This window comes from Pongo pygmaeus, chromosome 7, assembly GCF_028885625.2.
Source record: "Pongo pygmaeus isolate AG05252 chromosome 7, NHGRI_mPonPyg2-v2.0_pri, whole genome shotgun sequence".
In the NCBI taxonomy this organism is placed as follows: domain Eukaryota; kingdom Metazoa; phylum Chordata; class Mammalia; order Primates; family Hominidae; genus Pongo; species Pongo pygmaeus.
The window spans coordinates 113,936,588-113,960,393 of record NC_072380.2 but is presented as its reverse complement, the minus strand read 5'-3'; the positions used below and the strand labels follow the sequence as shown (position 1 = coordinate 113,960,393).

The following is a 23,806-nucleotide window of genomic DNA, read 5'->3' as shown; positions in this document are numbered from 1 at the left end:
AAGAAAGGAAAGGAAAGGGAGAAGAAAAAAGGAGAAGAAGAAAGAACAAGGAGGAAGAGAAGAAAGGGGGAAGGACAGAGAGTAGAGGAGGAAGGAGAAGAGGAGGAGAGAGAAAAGTGAGCATGGAAGTGGAACTTAAAGGTTGAGACTTTCTCCCTCAAACACAGACAGCCCCATCCTAACATTCGTCTGCCTAAACATCTCTAAAAATAAGTCACTACCTGAAAAAGCTCTTCATTCCACTGGCAGAAAGCTCAAGTTGTTAGGAAACTTTCACTTTGTGGCAGCCACTAGCAGACACCTTGCAGCACTCCAGCTGCAGGGAGAGTAGCTGTCCATGGGCCCGGCTGCAGCCAGGCCTCCCACAGGCTGCTCCCAGCCAGAGGCTGTACTGGCCCAGATTCCATGACAGATGCAGGACTCCTCTGATGGCACAAAATAAAGGACTCCTAGGGCTTTGAGGAAGTTTTCTTAGACTGCTGGGTCTCTCCAGCCCTTGGGCTGGGCTTGCCTCAGAGTCTGGGGGCTCTCCTTCCCTTGCTTAGCTCCCCCACTCCGTTCCCTCACAGGTGCATTCCGTTAGTAAGATCCTCGCATGTTTAACCTCATCATGGTGTCTGCTTCTTGGAGCATCTGGACTAACACATACATAAACTGAGACAAAATCTCTTTGTTTTCACCTATTGGTCCCAGTTCTATCCACAGGAATCACTGTATAAGTCTAATGTACTGTGGCTCCAGTTTTTCTAGCCACGTTTTCATAAAAGCACTGAACTGTCCTCTGTGTGTGCACATATGGGTATGAGCATGTAAATGTATGTGTATGTGTGTAAGAGTGGGGCTGGGGTAAAGAGAATGGCAGGAGAGGTAAAATCTGATGAAGAAAGGGTGAGAAGACAGACCCAGTGAGATAAGGGAGACCTGAAGCTGATGACTTCCTGTAAAACATAAATGCTAAAACTTCGCCTTAGTGTGAAAGCCTCAGTAGATACACAAAGGGAGCATAGAAGACATTGAAAGGTTAGTCAAGGACTTTCATGGGCCCAGCAACCTTCAAGGAATAGATAATTCCAACATTGTTTGAATTGTTGCAGTGCATAATAAAGCATGGAAAGTTTCCCAGCTCATTAAAATCAGCTGGTATAACACAGATATCAAAATGCACAATGGCCAGGTGTGATAGCTCACGTGTGTAATCCCAGCACCTTGGGAGGCCAAGGTGGGAAGATCGCCTGAGGTCAGGAGTTCGAGACCAGCCTGGCCAACATGGTGAAACCCCTGTCTTTACTAAAAGTACAAAAATTAGCCGGGCGTGGTGGTGGGCGCCTGTAATCCCAGCTACTAGGGAGGCTGAGACAGGAGAATCATTTGAATCCAGGAGGTGGAGGCTGCAGTGAGCTGAGATCGAGCCAATGCACTCCAGCCTAGGCGACAAGAGCAAAACTCCATCTCAAAAAAAAAAAAAAAAAAAAAGCACAACGATAGCATGCACCCACATACACAGAGACACATACGCACACCCAGGAAAGAGGAGACCCGTGTCAGTTACAATAACAACAATGAGGACAAACATTTACTGAGTGTTTACCATGTCTCACAGACTGTTCTAAGGGTTATATACCTCACCGTAATGCTGGGAGGCAAGATCTCTCACTATTATTCCCTTTTTATAGATGAGAAACTAAGAGAAATTAAGTAATTTACCCAAGGCCACAACCCCAGCAAGTAGTGGGATTGTGATGAATACAGACATAAAATCCTCAGAAAAATATTGATGAACTGAATCTATTATTTAAACAACTACTACAACAACAACATCACCCTGTAAGGCTTATCCCAGGAATGCAAAACTACTCAAAAAAAAATTAGGAAATTTATTGATTGATATCACTATATTAAGAAAACAAAGGAAAAAACCCAATATAAAAATTATTAACAGCTGCAATAAACTGAATGTTTGTACACCCCTAAAATTCATATGTTGAAATACCATCCCTAATGTGATGGCATTTAGAGGTGGAGAGGCCAGGAAACTAGCCAGCTAAGAAGAGGGACTTCACCAGAGCCCCTCCATGCTGGCACCCGGATCTCAGACCTTTAGCCTACGAAACGGTGAGACATCAGTTTCTGTTGTTTATAAGCCACCCAGTACTTTGCTATAGCAGTCTGATTGCACTAAGGCAATAGCCAAGAAACGAACGGCACCATTATGCTGAACAGTGAAATACTGAAAGCATCCTCTGCCAATCCCGACCAGCGTAATAAAAGAGAAAGATTTAAGAAATCAAAACACAGCCTGGGCAACATGGTGAAACCCCATCCCTACTAAAAATACAAAAATTAGTCAGGCATCGTGGTGCACACCTGTAATCCCAGCTACTCGGGTGGCTGAGGCCAGAGAATTGCTCGAACCCGGGAGGCGGAGGTTGCGGTGAGCTGAGATCGTGCCACTGCACTTGGGCCTGGGTGACAAAGTGACACTGTGTCTCAAAATGTAAATAAAATAAAATAAAACATATTTAATAAGTAAAGATACCTCTTAAAATAGTACCAAAAATATAACGTACTTTTGGATAAACTTTTAAAAGTAAATATAATAAAAGTGCAAGTTCTAATGAAGAAAATGTTTTAATGGTACTGAGGAACATCAAAGATGATTTAAATAAATAGAGCAAAACATATTTGTTTTTATAGGAATGCATGATGTTAATAAGATATCAACTCTACACTAAAGTTATTCATAAAGTTTAATGAATCCCTTCCCTTCTCCTCACTCTCAAATCAGGTTTTCTTAAGAACTACAGAAGCTGATTCCAGTTTGCATTAAAAAAAAAAAAAGCCAAAATAACCAGAGAGATTTTTTTAAAGTAGACTAATTAGATGGCACAACATTTCCAGATATTAAAACATTGCATAAACTTAAATAAATAGTTGCTTCATAGGCATAAATAGATCAATGTAACACACTGAAGAGTTAAAAAATAGTCTTAAATACACAAAGGAATTTAATCTATAATAAAGGCTGGATTTCAGACAAGTGAGGGAAATATTATGTATTGCTTAATAAATGGCATTGGCACAATAGTTTGGCCATCTAGAAAAACAGTTATGTAAAAACCTCACCTCATTTCTTCATTGAATAAATTCCAGGTGGATCAAAGCTTTTAGTGGAAATGTGAAACCATAAAAGAATAAAATAAATAGAATGATAGAATAAAATTTAGGAGAAATTTGCGTGGGGGAAAAGTTGTCTGTATTTAATTTTAGAGCAGAGAAAGCCTTCTTAAGCAAGGCATACAACCTAGAAGCCATTAAAAAAAAAAACAAGATGAGGCCGGGCACAGTAGCTCATGCCTATAATCCCAGTACTATGGAAGGCCAAGGCAACAGGCAGATCCCAAGGTCAGGAGTTCAAGACCAGCCTGGCCAACATGGCAAAACCCCATCTCTATTAAAAATACAAAAATTAGCCAGGTGTGGTGGCACACGCCTGTAGTCCCAGCTACTCAGGAGCCTGAGGCATCGCTTGAGGAATCACTTGAACCCAGGAGATGGAGGTTGAAAAAGACTGATAAGATGCACTGCTGGGATGGTAGGCAGCAGTAAGCATATTTGACAATTATTGATTGGATTATAAATTAAAGTAGCATTTTTGGAGAGCAATCTATCGAAGGCTTCAATATGCTTAGCCTTTGTCCTAAAGGTTCCGCTTCTATGAATTTGTCCTTTAGTCACTTGTATATTCTTTCTATGAAATATCATGCAACCCTGTTCTCACTCATAGATGGGAATTGAACAATGAGAACACATGGACACAGGAAGGGGAACATCACACTCTGGGGACTGTTGTGGGGTGGGGGGACGGGGGAGGGATAGCATTAGGAGATATACCTAATGCTAAATGATGAGTTAATGGGTGCAGCACACCAGCATGGCACATGTATAAATATGTAACTAACCTGCACATTGTGCACATGTACCCTAAAACTTAAAGTATAATAATAATAAAAAAAGAAAAAAAAAAGAAATATCATGCAACCCAAAAAATGAAGTGACTGTATTATTGATATGGAACTATCAAAATCATAAAACAACATGTATAAAATTATTTTTGTAAATAATAAGACAAGTGAAAAAAAATTTTCTTTTTTTGAGATGGAGTCTTGCTCTGTTGCCCAGGCTGGAGTCCAGTGGCACGATCTCCACTCACTGCAACCTCCACCTCCCAGGTTCAAGCGATTCTCTTGCCTCAGCCTCCTGAGTGGCTGGGATTACAGGCACACACCACTATGCCCGGCTAATTTTTTTGTATTTTTAGTACAGACGGGGTTTTGCCATGTTGGCCAGGCAGGCTGGCCTCAAACTCCTGGCCTCAAGTAATCCACCCGCCTCAGCCTCCCAAAGTAGTGGGATTACAGTTGTGAGCCATCACGCTCAGCCGACAAGTGAAAAATTTTAAAACTCTCAAATGCATGCGCATTTATGTGTGGTACAATGCCTAGAAAAACATCTGGAAGAATATCCACAGAAATTGTTAAAGTTCTATTGAAAGTGGTAGGAGAGAAATATAAAAGGCAAGTGTATCTTTTTTCTCACTAAATTGATAGTTATTGTGTAATAACATATATTTTTTAATATTTGTAAATTTTAAGCTAGGAAATTCTACTTGTAGAAATTCATTCCAGGAAACGATTTAAAAATCTTTTTTGTTCGCTCACTGGCCCTTAATTCAGGAATATAAAAATCTTGAAAGATTTTATGCCTAAGGATTTTTATAGAATTATGACTTTATAATAGTGAAAATTCTAGCAACAACCTACATGTAACCTAAATGTAAGTTGATGATAAATCCACAGTATATAATGCTCTACTAACATTAAAATATTTACGGAAAAAGTCATAAAACTCATGGACAAATACTTACAGAGTTAGTTTGCAAAAAGTTAAAAATATGGCTAGTTGCAGTGGCTCACGCCTGTAATCCCACCACCTTGGGCAGCAGAGGTGGGCAGATCACTCGAGCCCAGGAGTTCGAGACCAGCCTGGGCAACACGGTGAAACCCCATCTCTACAAAAAATACAAAATTCAGCTGGGCATGGTGGTGTGAGTCTGTAGTTCCAGCTACAGCTACTCAGGAGGTTGAGGTAGGAAGATCATCTGGGCCTGGGAGGTCAAGGCTTCAGTGAGCCGAAATCACACCACTGCACTCTGCTCTAGGCAACAGAGTAAGACTCTGTCTCAAAATAAATAAATAAATAAATAAAAATATGCACTATAACCAATTACTTAAAGATTACCCTTCATTTACATAAGTGCTTTATAGGTTTTATGGAGGAGAACCATTATTTGTTGCTTGCAAGTGGTTGACTTCCTAATCAAGCAATTCTTATATTTACAGCTTCAAGAACATTTTGTAAAAAAAGTAGGAGAAGATATAGCTTGGATCACATGAAATCCTAGATAATTTAAGAATGTATTTAAAATAGTGAGTTTAACCTTCTACTAGAATTAAGTATGTTTTCCCCTTAATCAGTAGCCAAACTAATTAAGCTGAATTTTTCTGTTCATGCCCTCTCTGCAAGATTTGTAGAGGAAAAAATATATATATATATATCTCTAAAAGGCTAACCATAAGAGGAAAATTGAAGAAAATAGCCTCAATAATTCACAGACCAGATAATGAGTTCCTGATTAATGCAGCTGTCTCTAATGCCATCAACACTTTAAGACAAATTCTTAATTGCCCTACATGTTTTAATGTTGTATCTCAGTTTAGAAAAGTACCAAATTACTTCCATAAATTGCCATTTTCCACAGATGTTACGTTTAACATTATAAGCAACATGCATGTGACAGATGGTTTAATCCGCAGCTCTAGGAAAGGTTTTTAATATAAAGTTTAATTGCAGAGCCCTGGAGCCTTATCTTTGAAAAGTGACTTCATTTTAAATAGCCCTACCATTTAGATAAACAACCAAAGTGTTTCTTAACCACTAATAGGCCAAAAAAAAAAAAAAAAAAAAAAAACCACACACACACACACACACACACACACAAAAGAAGAAGGAAGAAAGAAAGAAACAAAAGAAAGAAAGAAAGAAAGAAAAAGAAAGAGAAAGAAAGAAAACAAACGGGAGGGATGAAAGCCTGACCAAACCTGAGAAATGAAAAATAGTGGCAGACCTTTGAAATCGAAATAAAGTACAAAATTTGAAGACTCACACTATCTTGTCTCATTCTGGACCTGCCTCCACATTTCCCACAACTAATTATCTGAAGAATGGAAGGTAAATATGCAATTGCTTTTTCCTAAATTATGTTTTTTCTAATTACAATCTTAAACCTTGACCTAACTGTCTCATCTTTGGGGTCTCCGCATTTAGGTCGGTGCCCAGGTTTGTGTCTGGCTATAGGCACTCAATAAATCATATAGTCAAATAGGCTTATGTGGTGGCCACTCATTTGTTGTTGTTTGGATATATTCATCCTGAACTCATCCCAAACTCACCCTTGACTAGGTACCTTGAATTTGTGGTCATTGATCAGGGGACTTTAAATGCTGATCTGAGTCACTGCTTTCATTGGCAAAGGAATGAGGGCTGTGAATTGGGGATTGTTCTCAGACCCAATGACGTACTGAGAGAAGAGATCATGGCTCCACACTCTGCTAACAAACTCTTTTTTACTGACTGTAAATGCTCTACAGCTGAACTCTGTACAAACCCCTAAGCACTTTCAAGATCTCAAAATACTCTGTATATATTTAAAGCAAACAAAGATAAAGCTCTCCTGTGATTAAAAAAAAAAAAACAAAACCTGAGTAAATGGAAAGAAATGCAATTCAAAACAAGTACCATTTTTAATCTACCAAATTGGCAAAGACTAAAGAGAGGATCATAATATGCATTGTTAGAGACGGAATGTGGAATTCTACTCTCAGATACACCATTGGTGGGAGTGTTAATTAGGAGAAAATATATGGATGGCAATTTGGAAATATGAACCAAATGTCTTCAAAAAATGCATACCTTTTGATTAGGAATTTCTATTCATTGGAATGTATTTCAAAGAAATAACTAAGAAGTGTGCAAAATTTAGTGATAAGGATAATCATTCAAGGCCGGGCACGGTGGCTTATGCCTGTAATACAAGCACTTTGGGAGCCCAAGGCAGGTGGATCTCTTGAGACCAGGAGTTCGAGACCAGTCTGGCCAACATAGCAAAACCCCAATATTCCTGCTGAAAATACAAAAATTAGCTGGGCATGGTGGCACACATCTGTAATCTCAGCTATTCGAGAGGCTAAGGCACGAAAATTGCTTGAACCCAGGAGACGGAGGTTGCGGTGAGCTGAGACTGCACCACTGCACTCCAGCCTAAGTGACAGAGTAAGACTCTTGTCTAAAAAAAAAAAAAAAAAAAAAAAAAAAAAGGATAATCATTCAAGTATTGACCTTAGTAGTAAAAAATGGAAAAATCTAAATATACAACAAAGGAGAAATGGTTAATTTGGATATTTTTACCCAATGTAAAACTATTGGGCCATTAAAAATATGTATTGTCGTGGAAAGCTATCTGTAATAAGTATCAATTTAAAAAATAAGTTACTAAACAGTATATAAATCACTATCTTATCTTTTCATACATAGTGTAATTGTATATACATGCACAGAAAAGGGAGTAAAAATATAGATTTCAAAATGTTAACAGTATTAACATCTCTGAGTGGTAGAAAATTGTTATTTTCTGATACTTTTACATTTAAGTATAAATTACCTCTTATAGAATCTTTTAAATAACACTAAAAAAAGGCTAAAAAGAAAAAAATTTAATGAGTAAAATCCATAAAGATTAATCTCAAGCTTTCCATATGTGAAAGGAATGAAAGTACTCACACATACATAAGACCAACATATTTGACATTTAAAAATTTAAACTTCTGAACATTTTTTAAATCTTGAAATTAAAGTAACAACTTGAAATGATAGCCAAGATTTTAACAAGAGGGTTAATAGTTTTAGGTGCAAAAAGAGCTCTCACAAGTCAATGATAAAAATACGAGTATCTCAATTTATTTTTTAATAAATGAAAAATAAGAACAGGCCTCTGTTAGCCCATAGGGTGCAACTGTACAGATGTTGGAAGGTACAGCTTTGGGTAGACGCCAGAGGGGAGCACAGCTGGATCTCAGCCCCAAAGTCCCCCTCAGCCAAGTTCTCTCTCCTTCAGAACATAACACAATCATAGGTAGTAGCCAGGGTAAAAGCAAGAGCTTCACTAAAAGGAAATACAAATTACAAAATAAAAATCTGAGAAAATGTTCAATTTCTTTAACTATCAAATTGCAATTTTTTTTTTTTTTGCATCGCAAATAAACAAATTACAATTGTCATTTACTGGTGAGACAATGAGAAAAAGACACCCTCAAACACTGTTGGGAGAACACAAATTGTTAAAATCTTTCTAGGAGTCATTTTCAAATTATGTAGCAAGGACCTAAAAATATTTATGTCTCTTGTTCTTATACTTCCAGAAATCTATTCTACAGTAATAACCAGAGATAAAAACCTTTACATATAAACATGATTTATTACACTGAAAAGTCAAAACAACATAAATATTAAAAATAGGAGGTGGTAGATTTCACCTTTAAATGCTATGTAGGAGAATACTTAAGGGATTGGTAAAGTATCAATAGTATAGTATTAAGTGGAAAATGCAGAATGGCATGAATGATGTAAAAAAGAGAATCATAATTTGCACACTCTTTGTAAAAACACATTGATATACTATGCATGCACATATTCAAAACTGTAAGAAAAGACAAAGTATTAACAGAGTGCTGGAATTATGAGTGATTTTTCTTCTAGATACTTGTTTCTATTTTCCAATTTTTCCCCATAAGCATATATTATTTTCATAACCAGAAAAAGAAACCTCCCAGGAAATGCTTCTTTAAAAAGTAAACACATACAATGCAAAACTGTATCATAAAACAGTTGCAGTAAAAGTCAGCCTGGGCAATAGCATTGAAAGCTAGAAGGCAGGTCATTCAGAAATGCTTCACAACAGCAATTTATAAAATAATTCATTAAATATGCAGTACAATAAAAATCTCTGTATCATAAAAACATTTTCAACTTCTTCCATACTCTAGAAATATTTGCTACAATGACAACATCAAAATCTAGTTAGCCCTGAAAGCTCTAAATAGCATGTTTAATTTTGTTCATCTTTCCAAGCACACTTGGATACGCTGCAGTGGAAAAACTTGGAGCTTGTAATTCAATGTGTCCTGGGATTTGACCACATAGGTATTTTATTGCTTAGGAAGGATTATGAAGGCTAACAAGCATAACGATACTACTGCTGCCCCAGTTCAACTTCAGGAGGTTAAAAGTGATAAACGACTTGTGTCCCAAATTTTGTGAACAAAATCAAAATGCAAATCTGTGTTTTTCATGTGGCTGAATGTGATACAAAACATACCTTATAGAATGTTTGCTAAAACTAAAGATAAACACAAGATAAAAGGAGACTGTAGTCCTTCCCTCAACCCTCCCACAAGCCCCGTAAGGATAGGTGCCTTTATTTACACTTTTTTTTTTTTTTTTTTTTTTTTTTTTTTTTGAGACAGAGTTTCACTCTTGTTGCCCAGGCTGGAGTACAGTGGTGCAATCTTGGCTCACTGCAACCTCTGCCTCCCAGGTTCAAGCAATTCTCCTGACTCAGCCTCCCGAGTAGCTGGGATTATAGGCATGTACCACCACACCTGGCTAATTTTGTATTTTAATAGAGACGAGGTTTCTCCATGTTGGTCAGGCTTGTCTCAAACTCCTGACCTCAGGTGATCCACCCGCCTCGGCCTCCCTAAGTGCTGGGATTATAGGCATGAGCCACCACACCCAGCCCATTTAGACTTTTAACATCCAAAGAAGATCATGATTTTTTGAAAATATTAGATATAGTATTTGAGGTTTGAAGAATTTCTATACAATATGAAGGAAAGGATGGGGGAGGGGAGGGCCAGTTGGGAGTGGGAGAGAGGGGACAATTGCAAATTCACTTTTGAGCACACAGCCAAAATGTATACCTACTAGTTCCTGTTTCACCACCTCTGCGTTGATTCTGCAGCCGAAGATTGCTTTGGTTTTGCTCACATTTTACAAAAGTTCATTTCCACCTTTTTTTGTTGTTGTATTTTTAGCCTCCTCTTTTTTTTTTTTTTTTCCTAATGCAATGTTGGCAACTTCAGTGACTCTGGGAGGCCAGTTTCCCCAGCAAGTTCCCATCAGGTACTTTTTGTTCCCTGCTGTGGATGCTTCTTGGATAGGTTGATAAGCAAAGAAGTTCACGTTGGCGACAACACTTCCATTAAAGACGCCTGCAGTAAATCCTATGATGCAATCTCCTGCAGCTTAACTAACAGACCCAAGCTGGTCTGGCATGATCTATGCACCAGCTTGCAGAAGCAGTCAGATGAGTCACTGTGTGGCCCTCCAGGGAGAAGAAAGTCTATACTCTAAAAAAAAAATAAATTTTTATTCTAGAAAATACAAAAAAAAACCCGACCTTGCCTACAACTACCTTTTGTTTTTAAAGGAAGTAATATTCCAGGCTCTCCCTGTCCCTCCAAAAGAGCTCAAAACTGGGCCCAACACCAAGTCTCTCCCATGAACATTCAGGCAGGGTCTGAGGTGGTGAGGCCTGCAGGTCTGCCTCGAGAGAGTTTGCTTCAAGTGAAACTCCATAGGCACATGCAGCCCACTGAGTGGAACAAATGGAGTTTCTTTCATTCTTAGTCATTCCTCAGCTTCACATTATACACATGTTGGAAACTCCTACACCTACTTTTGCTATTTTGAAAAATCACTGGATTTAATAATTGGACTTAACACATATGCAAATCCAAAAGGACAAGGTTGTGGAGACACAGATAATGAATCTACAGGTCACTGAGGAATAGCACAGAACCGACAGGCAGCATGCCTACGTGAAGGGCAGCGTGGCATTCCTGGGACAGAGAGGAGAGGGCAGGGACTTCCGCAGGGGATCGGGTCAATTCTACCTGCAGCAAGCAAGCAGCAAGTAGGCTTTTCTGTTTTATTTAGAGAAGTGTGTATTATTCTTAAGTGTCTCCACTTAATAACTATTTTTATATACAACCTTTAAATTTTTTAAATAAATATATACATAAATACATAAATGCATAAATAAAATTTATCCTGAATTACAAAAGCAGTGCAAGCTCACATCAGCACAGTAGGAAAACACAGAGAAACACTAACAGACAAAAAATACCTTTATTTTATCCTTAAGAGAGCAAACCACTGTTAACTTTTTGTGTTTTTTCTGAATTCTTTATTCTTCATCTTTTTATGCCTATAAACATTCTGATATAATACATCATGAACATTTTCTCTTATCATTAAGGATTTTTTCATTAATGTGATGTGTAATGCTTGCATAGTGTCCCATCATCTCACTAAACCATGATTTACTAAACCAACCCTTTATAGCCAGGCTTTTAGGGTTACACTGATTTTTCACTTTTAAAAATCATGTGGCACTTTATATCTTTAGTTATGTCTTTAAGACAAATCCCTGAAACTGGAATTTAGTTATCAATGGGTAGACCCATTTCAACCAGTTTTGCCAAACTGCCTTCCAGAAAGTTTGTGATAAGTTATAATACTCCAGAAATATATTTTACCCGAACCCAGTTTTGTTAATTTTAGCCACTTTGACAGAGAAACTTAGAATATCTCTGTTATTTAATCTGTATTCTCTTATCACTAATACAACTTACAGCTAATATTATTTTCTGTCTTTATTAGCCACTCATACAGCTTTTACTAATTGTCTACTCATGCTCTTTGATCACCTTTCTATTGAGGTATTTGTTCTTTTTAAAATTATTTTCCAAAATACGTAAGATGCACATATTCTTAAACGTATACACCAGGACTCCAGAGCAACTTAAAAATCCTAGTTTGCAGAGGAAACATAAATGTCCTGTGAGCTAATCAAAATTCCCTCCAACATATGAACCTTTCAGGGGCTATTGACTTCAGAAAAACTCGACTTCAGAGACTTTTAAATTCTATAACACAGTAGGATACCAGAGGAGATTTTATTCCTGACTTAAATAAATGATCATTGTGTGCCCTGAAGTGAAATAATATATTACCTTATCCTTGAAGTGAAACTGTGGCTGCTATTCTTATCCTTATATTATTTGAAATCTCTTCTGAACATTTACTAAACTATTCACTTGGCAATATTTTTTGACAGTGGGTGTCTGTGAATTACATTTTATTAAAAGGAGTAATAGGGAAAGGGAGAAGGGGGAGAAAGAAAAAAAAAAGATGGAGAAGGGGAGGGAGAAGAGGAGGAGAAGGAGAAGAAAGAGGATGAGGAAAAGGAAGAGGAGGAAGAGGAGAAAGAATAGAAGAAGGAAGAGGAGAAGGAGGAGGAGGAGGTCATCCCTTTCACCTACTTAAGGTTTTCAGCTTACTAAATTTTAGTCAATGTTCCATTCATTCTGATATTGCCTCACTCTCACTCCATGAGCCTGCCAGAATGAACACTTCCTGGGCTGTCTCTGGGAAGAAGTTCTCAGCGTCCCTGCCAGCCCACTTTATCTGATTTTCTTGTACCACTTTTCTACCATCCCAGTAAGGCTGTGCAGGAGTCCACTAGTTAAACCATTGATTTCACCGCCTTGCTGCCCTTCTGAATTCCATGTGATCCTCTGAATTCCTCCTGCCTTCCAAAAGTCTGTCATCTGAATCAGACCACCGTTGATTTTGGTAAAGGAGGTGAGGGGGCTTGGGAGCAGAAGCAGGTCCCACTGTGCCTGTAACCTCCTGTCTTGCTAATGTTCATGGCCCCTGCTGTGAGCCGCCACCAGCCCAGACCCCTCTGGAGGGAGAAAATGAGACACAGAATATTGGAGCAGGTAATTATTCATGGAGATCGTTTAGTTCAACTCCATTTTACAGATGAAAAATAATGAAAGAAGAATCTTCTGATCTTATGTTAATTATCTTATTGGCAATGCAGGAAAGAGGCAAAAGCTACCTTTGTTCCTTATTTCTTTGAAAAGTTAGATCCAAGAAGTACAGAAGGCAGTTATTTTATGGGGCTCACTGAACTGAGAACCAAAAACAATGATTTGGGGTGAGTGTGGGAAGAAAAGTCAATTTTAACTCCCCAGTAATGGTATCAGAATCTTAACCAGGTATTTCACAGACTCATGTTCATGGTTTAAGAAGTAAACATGCAGTGCTTATCTTGCTCTCAATCTTTCTAAAAAAAAAAAAAAAAAAGCATGTTTTTTCAAACTAATCAAAACTCCAAATTTTCAATTTATACTTAGAATCCCAAAACGAAACACAGAAGAAAAAATGTAAGATTTCTTCTTACATTTCTTCTCAAACCAGGCTTTTAGATCAAAATCTATACTTGCTCACTCACATGCTCTACGATGCATTTGGATGATCCCTAAGGCTCTTTCTAGCTCTAGAATTCTAGATTGCAAATTAAAACCAAAACCAATTATCTAGGAGGCCAAACAGCCACATGCTTTCATACCCTAGGCCCCGGCAGCAGCCCCTGCTGGCCGCTCACACTCCACTGAGAAAACACTGGCAACTTAACAGTAGTTAAGCAGTTTCTTCCTGTTCCCTCTCGTCCTTTCCTTTCTCCACTCCTCTTCCTTCACTTCAGCCTTTCCTTGTCTCCTAAAACCCTGATCTAAATTCATGGGCCTTAAAAAGGAAGGGACTCTGGCTCTCAGGGTTAGTTATATTTGTATATTCAGAGTTCAGATGAAAGGCTTGCGCCAAAATAAAGAGAAGCCACAAGAAATTCTTGCTTTCCGTTTCTGTTCCGGTGGGTATCTGCATTCACACTTGTAAAGGAAGCATTTCCTTGGGAGTGAAAGTGAAGTGCTCCCCACAAAGTTCATTGCCATGTTCATTACAAAGTAAAATAAGGTACTTCATCTACCACAGGCATTGATTGCTTTCCACTGAACGCCCATTCAAATGCATGAACAACCTCCAGAACCCTGACTTATTTTCAAAATATACATTGAAATCCCCTGAAATGCACCAGCTTTTCTAGCACTTCCTATAAGAATTCTTAAAATGTGTTATTTGAGTAGTATTGTATGTGGCAAATCAAAAGGTGCTCTTTTTACAAATAATATTACTACTGCTCACCAAAACTCACGAAGCTGAAACACTTCTCTTTTCCCAGTATAATTGGGGATGGGAGGTAGAGATCCCCAAACGAATGCTTTCTTATTTCTATCCCACTTAACCCATTATAATCCAGTACTTTTTTTACCATTTACCATTAAGAAACTTAGAGCATAAAAAACACTTTCAGTCGGGCATGGTGGCTCATGCCTGTAATCCTAGCACTTTGGGAGGCCAAGGTGAATGGATCATCTGAGGTCAGGAGTTCGAGACAAGACTGGCCAAAATGGCGAAACTCTGTCTCTACTAAAAATACCAAAAAATTAGCCGGGTGTAGTGGCGCACATCTATAGTCCCAGCTACTCAGGAGGCTAAGGTAGGAGAACTGCTTGAACCCAGGAGGCGGAGGTTGCAGTGAGCCGAGATCGTGCCACTTTACTCCAGCCTGGGCAACAAGAACAAAACTCCAACTCAAAAAAAAAAAAAAATACACTTTCATTATTACCTATTATAATCCAGTTTACCATTTACCATTATAAGAAACTTACAACATAAAATGTACTCTCCTGGTAATGGAAAAATAAACAAAACTGATCTGAAGAGCCTGAATTCATCCAAAGGAAGAAACTATGCAGGCAGGTAGATGGTAGGGTGAATCTGAAATCTGGAGGCCTAAATCTGAAGACCAGTGAAGCTATCTGAGGGACTCCCAGGTACCTGTTGTTGTTACTAAGCAACCCACCAGTCCTCCTGGGCCAAAGCAAAAATTCCTATCCAGCCTGTTGCTGCTCATTAAGGAATTTTCCCTGGACAAGTTTGCCAAACCAATCACTACCCTTTATCAGGTTAGGCCTAGTTTTTTTTGTTGTTGTTTTTTGTTTGTTTGTTTGTTTGTTTGTTTTTATTTTTTGTTTGGTTGGTTGGTTGGTTTTTTTCTGAGACAGAGTCTCACTCTGTTGCCCAGGCTGGAGTGCACTGGTGCGATCTTGGTTCACTGCAACCTCCACCTCCTGTGTTCAAGCGATTCTCCTGCCTCAGCCTCCCGAGTAGCTAGGAGTACAGGCGTGTGCCACCATGCCTGGCTAATTTTTGTGTTATTACTAAAGACGGGGTTTCACCATATTGGCCAGACGGGTATCGAACTCCTGACCTCGTGATCTGCCTGCCTCGGCCTCCCAAAGTGCTGGGATTACAGGCATGAGCCACCTCGCCCGGCCAGGCCTAGTTTTTATAATTGAACAAGAGTCATTGAAAACCTCTTGAAAAGGAAGAGAGTATCAGTACCCTAGTGAATGCCAGGGATCATGAGTGAGAACTCTAATTAACTTAGGGTAAGGCTTTTCTTATACTAAAAATAACTTTAAATTTTTCCAAGGTTAAACCTAGTTGACATCATCTGCTGCAATGATCTTACCTCTTGGCCCAGGTAACAAGGATGGGCTGCTGATGCTGTAAATACTGAAAGAATGCAGCAAAGTTCACTAACTATAGCAGCACCTAAAATCAGACTCACAGTTATCTCTATGCGCAGAAGCTGTGCAGCTGTCAGTTCTCACCAAGTAATATGGGAGGGAAAAAAAACAGGAAAGTGACATTAGGGAGACAAACCAAGGAAGGAAAGAAGGGAAGGAGGGAACAAGAAGAAAATGTTAGTTTAAATGAGGGAGGAAGTAAGGAAGGGGAAAAATACTATGTAACCATAGTTAATTTTTTAACCAGAAATGTATGTCTACAGTTAGACCAAAGCCATAAAGAGGAACAAAGGCAGTTGCCTGAATTATCTAAGACTTTTTAAAAAGTAAATTTAACAACCTAACATCCAAAAAATCTTATTTGAATTTTCTATACATTTGAAACAAACACTTCTTGAGGTGATTGGGTACTGTTAATGTTTTTTAAATGCTTCTATGTATGTTTGATTTATCCAAGTACTTTTCTTTTTTTCTTTTTTTTTTTTTTTTTTTTTTTTTTTTTGAGACGGAGTCTTGCTATCTCCCAGGCTGGAGCACAGAGCTCACTGCAAGCTCTGCCTTCTGGATTCACGCCATTCTCCCACCTCAGCCTCCCAAGTAGCTGGGACTACAGGCGCCCGCCACCATGCCTGGCTAATTTTTTGTATTTTTAGTAGAGACGGGCTTTCACCGTGTTAGCCAGGATGGTCTCGATCTCCTGACCTCATGATCCGCCCACCTCGGCCTCCCAAAGTGCTGGGATTACAGGCATGAGCCACCGCGCCCGGCTTTATCCATCTACTTTTCTAAATTCTCCTTTTACTTTCCTGAGCCTAGTAGAAATTTCTAGACATAGCTTTTCATTGATTGCTCTAATACTTACTCCTAATCTCCCTTAAGTCAGGTGGCACTGGGACCATTTGAATGGTCTGGACTCTGCAGTCAGTTTAAAACAGACCCTCGCTGTAGGCCAACAGAAGATCTAGTACCATCTTATCAGAGTAATACTTCAAGCTACCATGAGCCTTAGAAATGAAACTGCAGTCATCATCCTATCAAATCATTTCACCAGAGACCAACATCAAACTAGAGCTCTTTACCTTTGACTTTGTACTACAAAATAGAATCTGAATTCAATGAAACAATAGTCCTCAAAAAAGTGAACACCAAGCATGGCGGCTCATGCCTGTAATCCCAGCACTTTGGGAAGCTAAGGTGGGTGGATCACTTGAGGTCAGGAGTTTGAGACCAGCCTGGCCAACATGATGAAACCCCATCTCTATTAAAAATACAAAAAGTTAGCCGAGTGTGGTGGCACACACCTGTAATCCCAGCTACTGGGGAGGCTGAGGCAGGAGAATCTCTTGAACTTGGGAGGCAGAGGTTGCAGTGAGCCAAGATTGTGCCAGTGCACACCAGCCTGGGCAACAGAGCAAGACTCTGTCTCAAAAATAAATAAATAAATAAAAATATAAATAAATAAAAATTGAACACCAGCTCGCACATGAGTGGGATTCAGCCAGAAACCCTAGCTAGAGCTTTGGCAAGCCTGATGCAGGCCCATGTGGGTGACATCACTTCAAATCAGTTCTTTTGCAGCTCTGGAAACATATTCCCCTTCAAAAAGACCCCTTTCTTAAAGAAGCAGCAGTTCAGCAAAACAATGAAAGCAAACAACATCTAGGGCAGGCCTAAGAAGTCTTATATCCATGTTAAAATCATATCTGAAGCTGCTCATCCAAGGTAGCATAAAGTAAAAGTCCACAGATTTCTTTCACTTACACATTGGATATGCACCTGAAAAGCTGCATATAAATTGCATCTATTATGTAAACTAACATTAAGTTTAATTTGAAGCAGTGTTGCCCTATTTAAGGCAATTATAATGCCTGGAACATTGTTTAGATGCAGATTCCCTGTGCTCTCTCTTGGGGAATCTGATTCAACACTGCTGGGTTGGGACCCCGGGTGCCTCAGATGATATTTTATATGTTTTAAACTCAGGTGAGTTTGAGATGCAATGATTTTAGAAATTCCTGTGGAGATTCCTATTTTTAAGCATGTGCATCATCTTCAACTTGTTTTTCAGTTAACTTTGCCTGTATGTCAGTTTACTTCATTGAAAATGGGAAACTCACTAAAGCACATGCTATGCAGTGTTTCTCCAGACACAGTGGACAAGTCCATGTTTTCTGATGGATATAGTTTATAGAAACTGAACAAGAGCAAGAGGAAGGCAGCAAGGGCAAATTTTACCTTGCACAAGCCTAATGTTAAGGAGTGGAGATGGTAGCTGAAGGCAGTAGGTTACACTACAAGTTTTAGGGAGGTGGGCGTGTGTGAGCAAACACTATCTGTACTTTGTCTCTCTTCTTTAGTTTGAATCCCCAGGGATCCTCCAGAATGTGTGCATTTATTCATCTCTGAATCAAAGAGTGTACACGATTTAATCCATTGTAGAGAACAGAACTCTGGACCCCTCACCATTAAACTGGTGATACTCAGGGAAAGAAACAAGTCTGATGGTATTAGCTGGTTCATCATTTACTCTTTGGGTGTTACTATTTCTTGATTACCAAGACCACTTACAAGAATAATTTTGACTGTTTTGAGTATGCAACTGTCCAGATTAGTAAGTAGAGAACAGATCATGTTAATTTATTTGATGATGCTACTATCTCTGACACTGATTCACCTACACAGAGCTCCTTTCTGGTCCTAGACCGTGCTAACCACACTCTCACCCCAGGGCCCTGGCACTTGCTCTTCCACCTGCCTGTAACACTCTTACCCCAGGTATCTTAGGGCTTCATCCCTCACTTCACTCAGGCCTCCACTCAAAGCTCACCTCATTGGAGAAGCTGTCCATGATCACCCTATACAAAAGACCTCCCCATTATTCTCAATCCCTCCAGCTGGTTTTGCTTTCCTTCATAGCACTTATCATCTAATTAAATATATGTTTACTTTTTTGTTGATTTGCTGTCAACAACCCTGCCCCTTCCCCCCCACCCCCAACACACACACAGTAAGCACCATGCAGGCAGGGACTAGGTTCTATTCACCAGTGAATCTCAATGCCAAGTATATAGTGGCATTCAAGGCATATTCATTCAAAAAGTGAATGGGTATAGGTATTGGTTTGAAAAAGATATGATAAATTCTTGACGTTTCTAACCTTAAAAGAAATTTTGCATAGCCAAATGTAAACAAGCATATGCATTTATAAAACTAAAGACTACAGAGTTTAATTAAAATGTAGAGTCATCCCATTACTTGAAAGGTTATCCACATGAGATACCTATAACTTCAGCCATTTTCTGAATAATAGCAGGACTCCTTAACAAAAAACACACAAAATGACTGAAATTATCATAAATAAAAATGCGATGAGTAGGGAGAGGCAGCTTATCATGACCTGTATTTTTTTTTGTTTTGTTTTTTAGATGGAGTCTCGCACTGTCACCCAGGCTGGAGTGCAGTGGCGCGATCTCAGTTCACTGCAACCTCCGCCTCCCAGGTTCAAGGGATTCTCTGCCTCAGCCTCCCAAGTAGCTGAGATTACAGGCACCCGCCACCACACCCAGCTAATTTTTTGTATTTTTAGTAGAGACAGGGTTTCACTATGTTGATCAGGCTGGTCATGAACTCCTGACCTCGTAATCCACCTGCCTTGGCCTGCCAAAGTGCTGGGATTACAGGTGTGAGCCACCGCACCTGGCCCCTGTATTGTATTTTTAAAAACATTTTTGTAACTATTGTATTTTTTGTAACTATTAGGCATTGTGTTTATTAGAAGTATGTCTGTCCATGAGTTGCTTTCCACTACAGTGTAAGCCCCCTGAGAACAGAGCTCATCTTATCCATCTTCGCATGCCTCTATTATGCCTATCTGAATGTGTTACAAATAGTAGGTAACCAGAAAATACACTTACCTAATGAAAAACACCTGTGAGTATCAAATCACGTAGTACCTACACGTTCTCTGAATATATTTTATACATTTTGGCAGTAAAATAAGAGTTTCTTAATCTAGCATTGCTTCACTTGTACACATGCTTGCTGACAAAGATCTTAAATCTTCATAAAATTTAAGATGGAGTAGAGAATTTTAAAATATGTACAAAGACAAAATGTCCTAAAAATACTTTGTTTTAATTGGCGATAGCATCAACACTGCAGAACATCAAAAGCAGAACGTTTCAATCTGAAAAGTCCACACCATAAAAAAGACGATGCTACTTCAGTCCAGACTTGTTAACCAGAAATATCTTCCTGTGCAATCCCAAAGATTGCCTAAATCTCAATGGGATTATGAAAGAACATCCAGTGTGTGTTCGTTCATGTTATTTCCAGAAACTACAGGCAGGCCTCGTAAGGCGGATTTTCCATGAGGCTGATGAAGCCTCTCACTTGCTCAAGAAGGAAGCCCCACGGTGTACCCAGGGGCCCGTTTACTTACAGTCCCCACCCCATGTCACACACATAGTTGCATAAGCTTCAGACCCACCCCTGCCGGGGCTCCCTTAGAATATTAATATTAAGAAAACTAGGCTAGAATTCGCAAAAATGATCCAGAAGTCATGTATTGACTTAAAGCATTTTCAACAGCCCAATGAGAGAGAAATAAACCAGTCGAATTGTCTCTTTGCACCATTGTAACGATTACTTTTCCTAGGATACAAAATTTCGTCTTGGAAACCACTAGATAAAAGCAACGTTCATTAAATGCAAGCATATGTAATCCCAGATACTTATCACCCGTAAAAACTAGGTGATGCGTGTGGTGAAACCAGATTGCAGGCGCTCAGTACTTATTTCTGATGGTAAACACATTGTTCTTATTGCTGCTAAGTATAACTGGTGAAAATAAAGACCGACCCGTTTTCATTCTGAATTCGAGTTCTGTTGTATCACAAGACTAAGCAAACTAAATGTTAATTGCGCGATTAATTAAACTAGATTTGCAATCATCTTTGACGCAGGCAAGGATCAAAACAAACCCCAAAAACTTGCTGTCGCCTCCGGATTTGGCTACTGAAAATTTCAAACTCGAGTCGTGTTTCCTTAAAGACTAGAGAGATATGGGGAGGAGCTGGGGGTGTTCTCAGACAACCACACACTTTCCTCTTCCTACCCTGCCTCCGACCCTCTCCCGTGTTGGTAACGCTAGTTCTTCCCCTCCGGTATGCTGTACTCGGTTAATTCCTCATCGGTGGCTAACGGGGTACAACTATCTGGCAGTTTTTTGCTTTTTAAGTATGACAGCGCATTTTCTTAGGTTCGCCTAACCTACCAGCGGCTTTATGTTGAGGCTAGTCCTTCCCCTCCACCCCAGAACAGGTCCGCAGGGCCTTCCCACTCCTCCCTCGTGGTCCCTCAACTTGGGACGGGTCCCCGCCACTTCTCCATGACAGGCCCAGCGGCCCGCGGCCTTGGGGCACCGGCCCTCTCCGGCGAGACACCTTCAGGAAGTCCCCTCGGGGTGGCCACAACGCCACGGCAAAGTAAAGGGCGGCCCCGCGCACTTCCAATAGGACGCAGCCAGTTCCCAGACCCGGACGCGCCCGAGAGGAGGGGGAAGGGAGTGTCCCCGCCGAATCCCGAGAAAGGCCGCGGGACCCACCTCCGGCTCCCTCCCGCGCCCGCCCAGGCCCCACCTCCCCCGGCTCGCACAAAGCCTTCCGAGGGCGGGGGCCGGCCCGCGGGGAGGCCGTCAGGACGCGGCCGGACCGGGCCCAGTGACCCGCGGGCGGCTCCGGCCGCGCAGGCTGTGGCTCCCCGGCGCGTCTGGAGTGCCTGTCCGGGACGGGAAGGACGCGAGCCCAGCGTTCCCGCCGCCCCGAGCCCTCGGCCTTGACGGCGAGAGCACCCCGAAAAGGCTCGGCGCGCCCCACGCAGTCCCGCCTGCCGCGTCCGAGGTGGCGGCCAACTGCGTGGAGGACCGCGAGCTCGAGGGGCGTGCAGACGCCGTCGGGGCGCGGGTGAATCGCTCAGTGGCAGGCGCCCCTTCGCGCCCCGCCGAGGCCCTAACTCGAGGCCTCACATGAGTTCCCCCAGTTTGCGAACCGTCCTTTCCCCTGGGCACCTGAGGAAGGTGGCCAAACAATGCGGGGGCGGACCCGGGGGAGGGAGGCGGGGGAGGGGGGGAGGGAGGCGGGATGTCGAGGGAGTGGGGGATGGCGCCGGCCGCCCCAGCGCACCCCGGCCTCCCAGCGCCTCGCCTCCCATCGGGGCCACACGCGGGCGCGCACTCACGCCCACCCTCCTGCCCGGTGCGAGAAGATGGCCGTTTCTGCCTCATATAAAAGCTCTTTGTTGCGGTCACACAAAAGCGGCCAAGCCCCACTTTTCCAGTAGGCCCTTTGGACAAATCGAAGGAACTCAGCTGAGCTTCCAAATGGCCCTAAACGCCAGATCGGTGAGAGCAGCTAAAGCAGAGGGGGAAGAGCAGGACTCCCGCGCCCATCTACCAAAACCTCTGGCAATATCCAAGTATTCATCCGGGAGCGGGAGCTGAGACCATTCCTAAGGGAGGAAGGAAAAGGAAAACCCACTTTTACTATCAAGGCCCAAAGGGGATATTAAACATTCACATTGTTGGAGGGTTTCTCCCCTTAATCAGGGTAGAAACATAATGCGGAAAAGTCTGGATCCAACAAAAAGAAAAAGAAAAAAGAAAGAAAAATACCAACAATAGCAACTTAAAAACAAAAACATAACAAACCAGTTGCCATCAGCCCAAAGTGGTAGTAGTAGCAGCAGCCGGCGCGTGTGATCCACTTACTTGTCCGACTCTTGTGACATGTTTGATCCAATGAACTTGCTCCCCTTTTCCTGGAGCCTCAGCCTCTGGTGAAACTGGACTTTCAAGTCTGTGCAGGTGAAGGTGTGTGAGAGCGCCCGAGATGGCAGAACAAGAGCTACAGGTAATTCTGCTTTTCCGTCCCCCCTCACCACTCTCGCTCGCTCGCCCGCTCGCGCCCTCACCTAGCCGGAAAGGTGGGATAAGGGGGGGCCCCTCACATGGGGCCCGAGCTCGGAGGCGGCCGGGCGGCGCGGAGTCCTCCTGGATCGTGGCAATGGGCAGACACAGAGCAGAAAGTGGCGGACTTGGGCGGCCACAGGTAACTTTCTCGCAAGGAGCTGAATTCTTTCACTAAAGGGTACAAGCCCGAGGGACGAGCTGCGCGATGATTGGCTGGGGAGCTCACTCAGGTGAGCTGCCATTGGCAGAGGCGCGCTCAGGTAAGGCCCTTCTCCAAGTGCAGGTAACTCACTCCGAAGTTTACCTGAGTGGAGCGGCGGCATGCTTGCAGCTCGGCGGCAGCCTGTGAGAGCTGAGGGTCAGTTCTTCGAGTAGATCTCAAGCTGCGTTTTCCTCCTTCTCCAAGGCAGGGATGGGAAGGTGGAGGCTACTGGTTGAAGCGAAGAAAGGGGTTGGGGGAATGCAACACCTGCAAACACTAGGGATTGTGGGTCGAGCGGAAGAGCTAATGAGAGCCGAGCTCAGGTATCCCAAGTCAACCAGAATCAAATGCGCAGTACGCCACAAGGCATTTAATGCCCACAGTAACAGGGCTGTTTGACAGTGGCAGAAGAGGACGGGACTAAAGTTACTTTGTGCTGAGAGGGGGAAAGAAGCACAAAGTTTGGTCTGTTGCGTAATTGAATTTTTAACACTCTTATCCACAACAAACACTTTTCGTGTCCTGCCGTGTAAAAGACATCAGATATATTACAGATTTTCAAACAGGTGAGCATCCTTTTAAGAGCTGGGCAGGTGGGGAGTGGCGTGGTTTTGATGGAGTGAGGAGATTTGGTTGAATGGACACTAAGATGGCCAGACGCACCTCTTCGATCTCAACTCTGCAGCCTGGGATTCCAGAGCTGCAAACAACCACTGAATTCGTTCTGTAAACCTCTTGTCATTTGACGTTTCCAGGCAGGCATCAACATTTACATTGTAATTCAATAGACGCTACTACTACAAAGGAGCTTTATTCTTCCAGCTTAATATGGTTGCTACGGAAACACTGCAGGATGAAACTGACTTTTTTTGTGGTAATGTTTCTCCTGGTTGGGAACAACGCAAATTAGCAAAGGTGTAATTTATAACCGCTGCTACCAAAGAGTGAAGTATTTGT

At 41.4% G+C, this 23,806-nt stretch overlaps 1 protein-coding gene and 1 long non-coding RNA gene across 3 annotated transcripts in view; one reads left to right on the top strand and one right to left on the bottom strand.

Moving 5' to 3' along the window:
* GRHL2 (grainyhead like transcription factor 2) overlaps nt 1–22,797 on the bottom strand; it is a 183,207-nt gene extending 160,410 nt beyond the window's left edge. Inside the window, exon 1 of the mRNA XM_054499136.2 lies at nt 22,447–22,797. Within this exon, the coding sequence (XP_054355111.1) occupies nt 22,447–22,466 (20 nt within the window). The 5' untranslated portion in view covers nt 22,467–22,797. The remainder of the gene's footprint in view (nt 1–22,446) is intronic.
* LOC134740026 (uncharacterized) overlaps nt 22,568–23,806 on the top strand; it is an 80,700-nt gene continuing 79,461 nt past the window's right edge. The window contains exon 1 of one of the 2 annotated variants that reach the window (XR_010127266.1): nt 22,568–22,786. This is a non-coding gene — a long non-coding RNA (uncharacterized LOC134740026). The remainder of the gene's footprint in view (nt 22,787–23,806) is intronic. The other variant, XR_010127265.1, reaches the window with a different exon arrangement.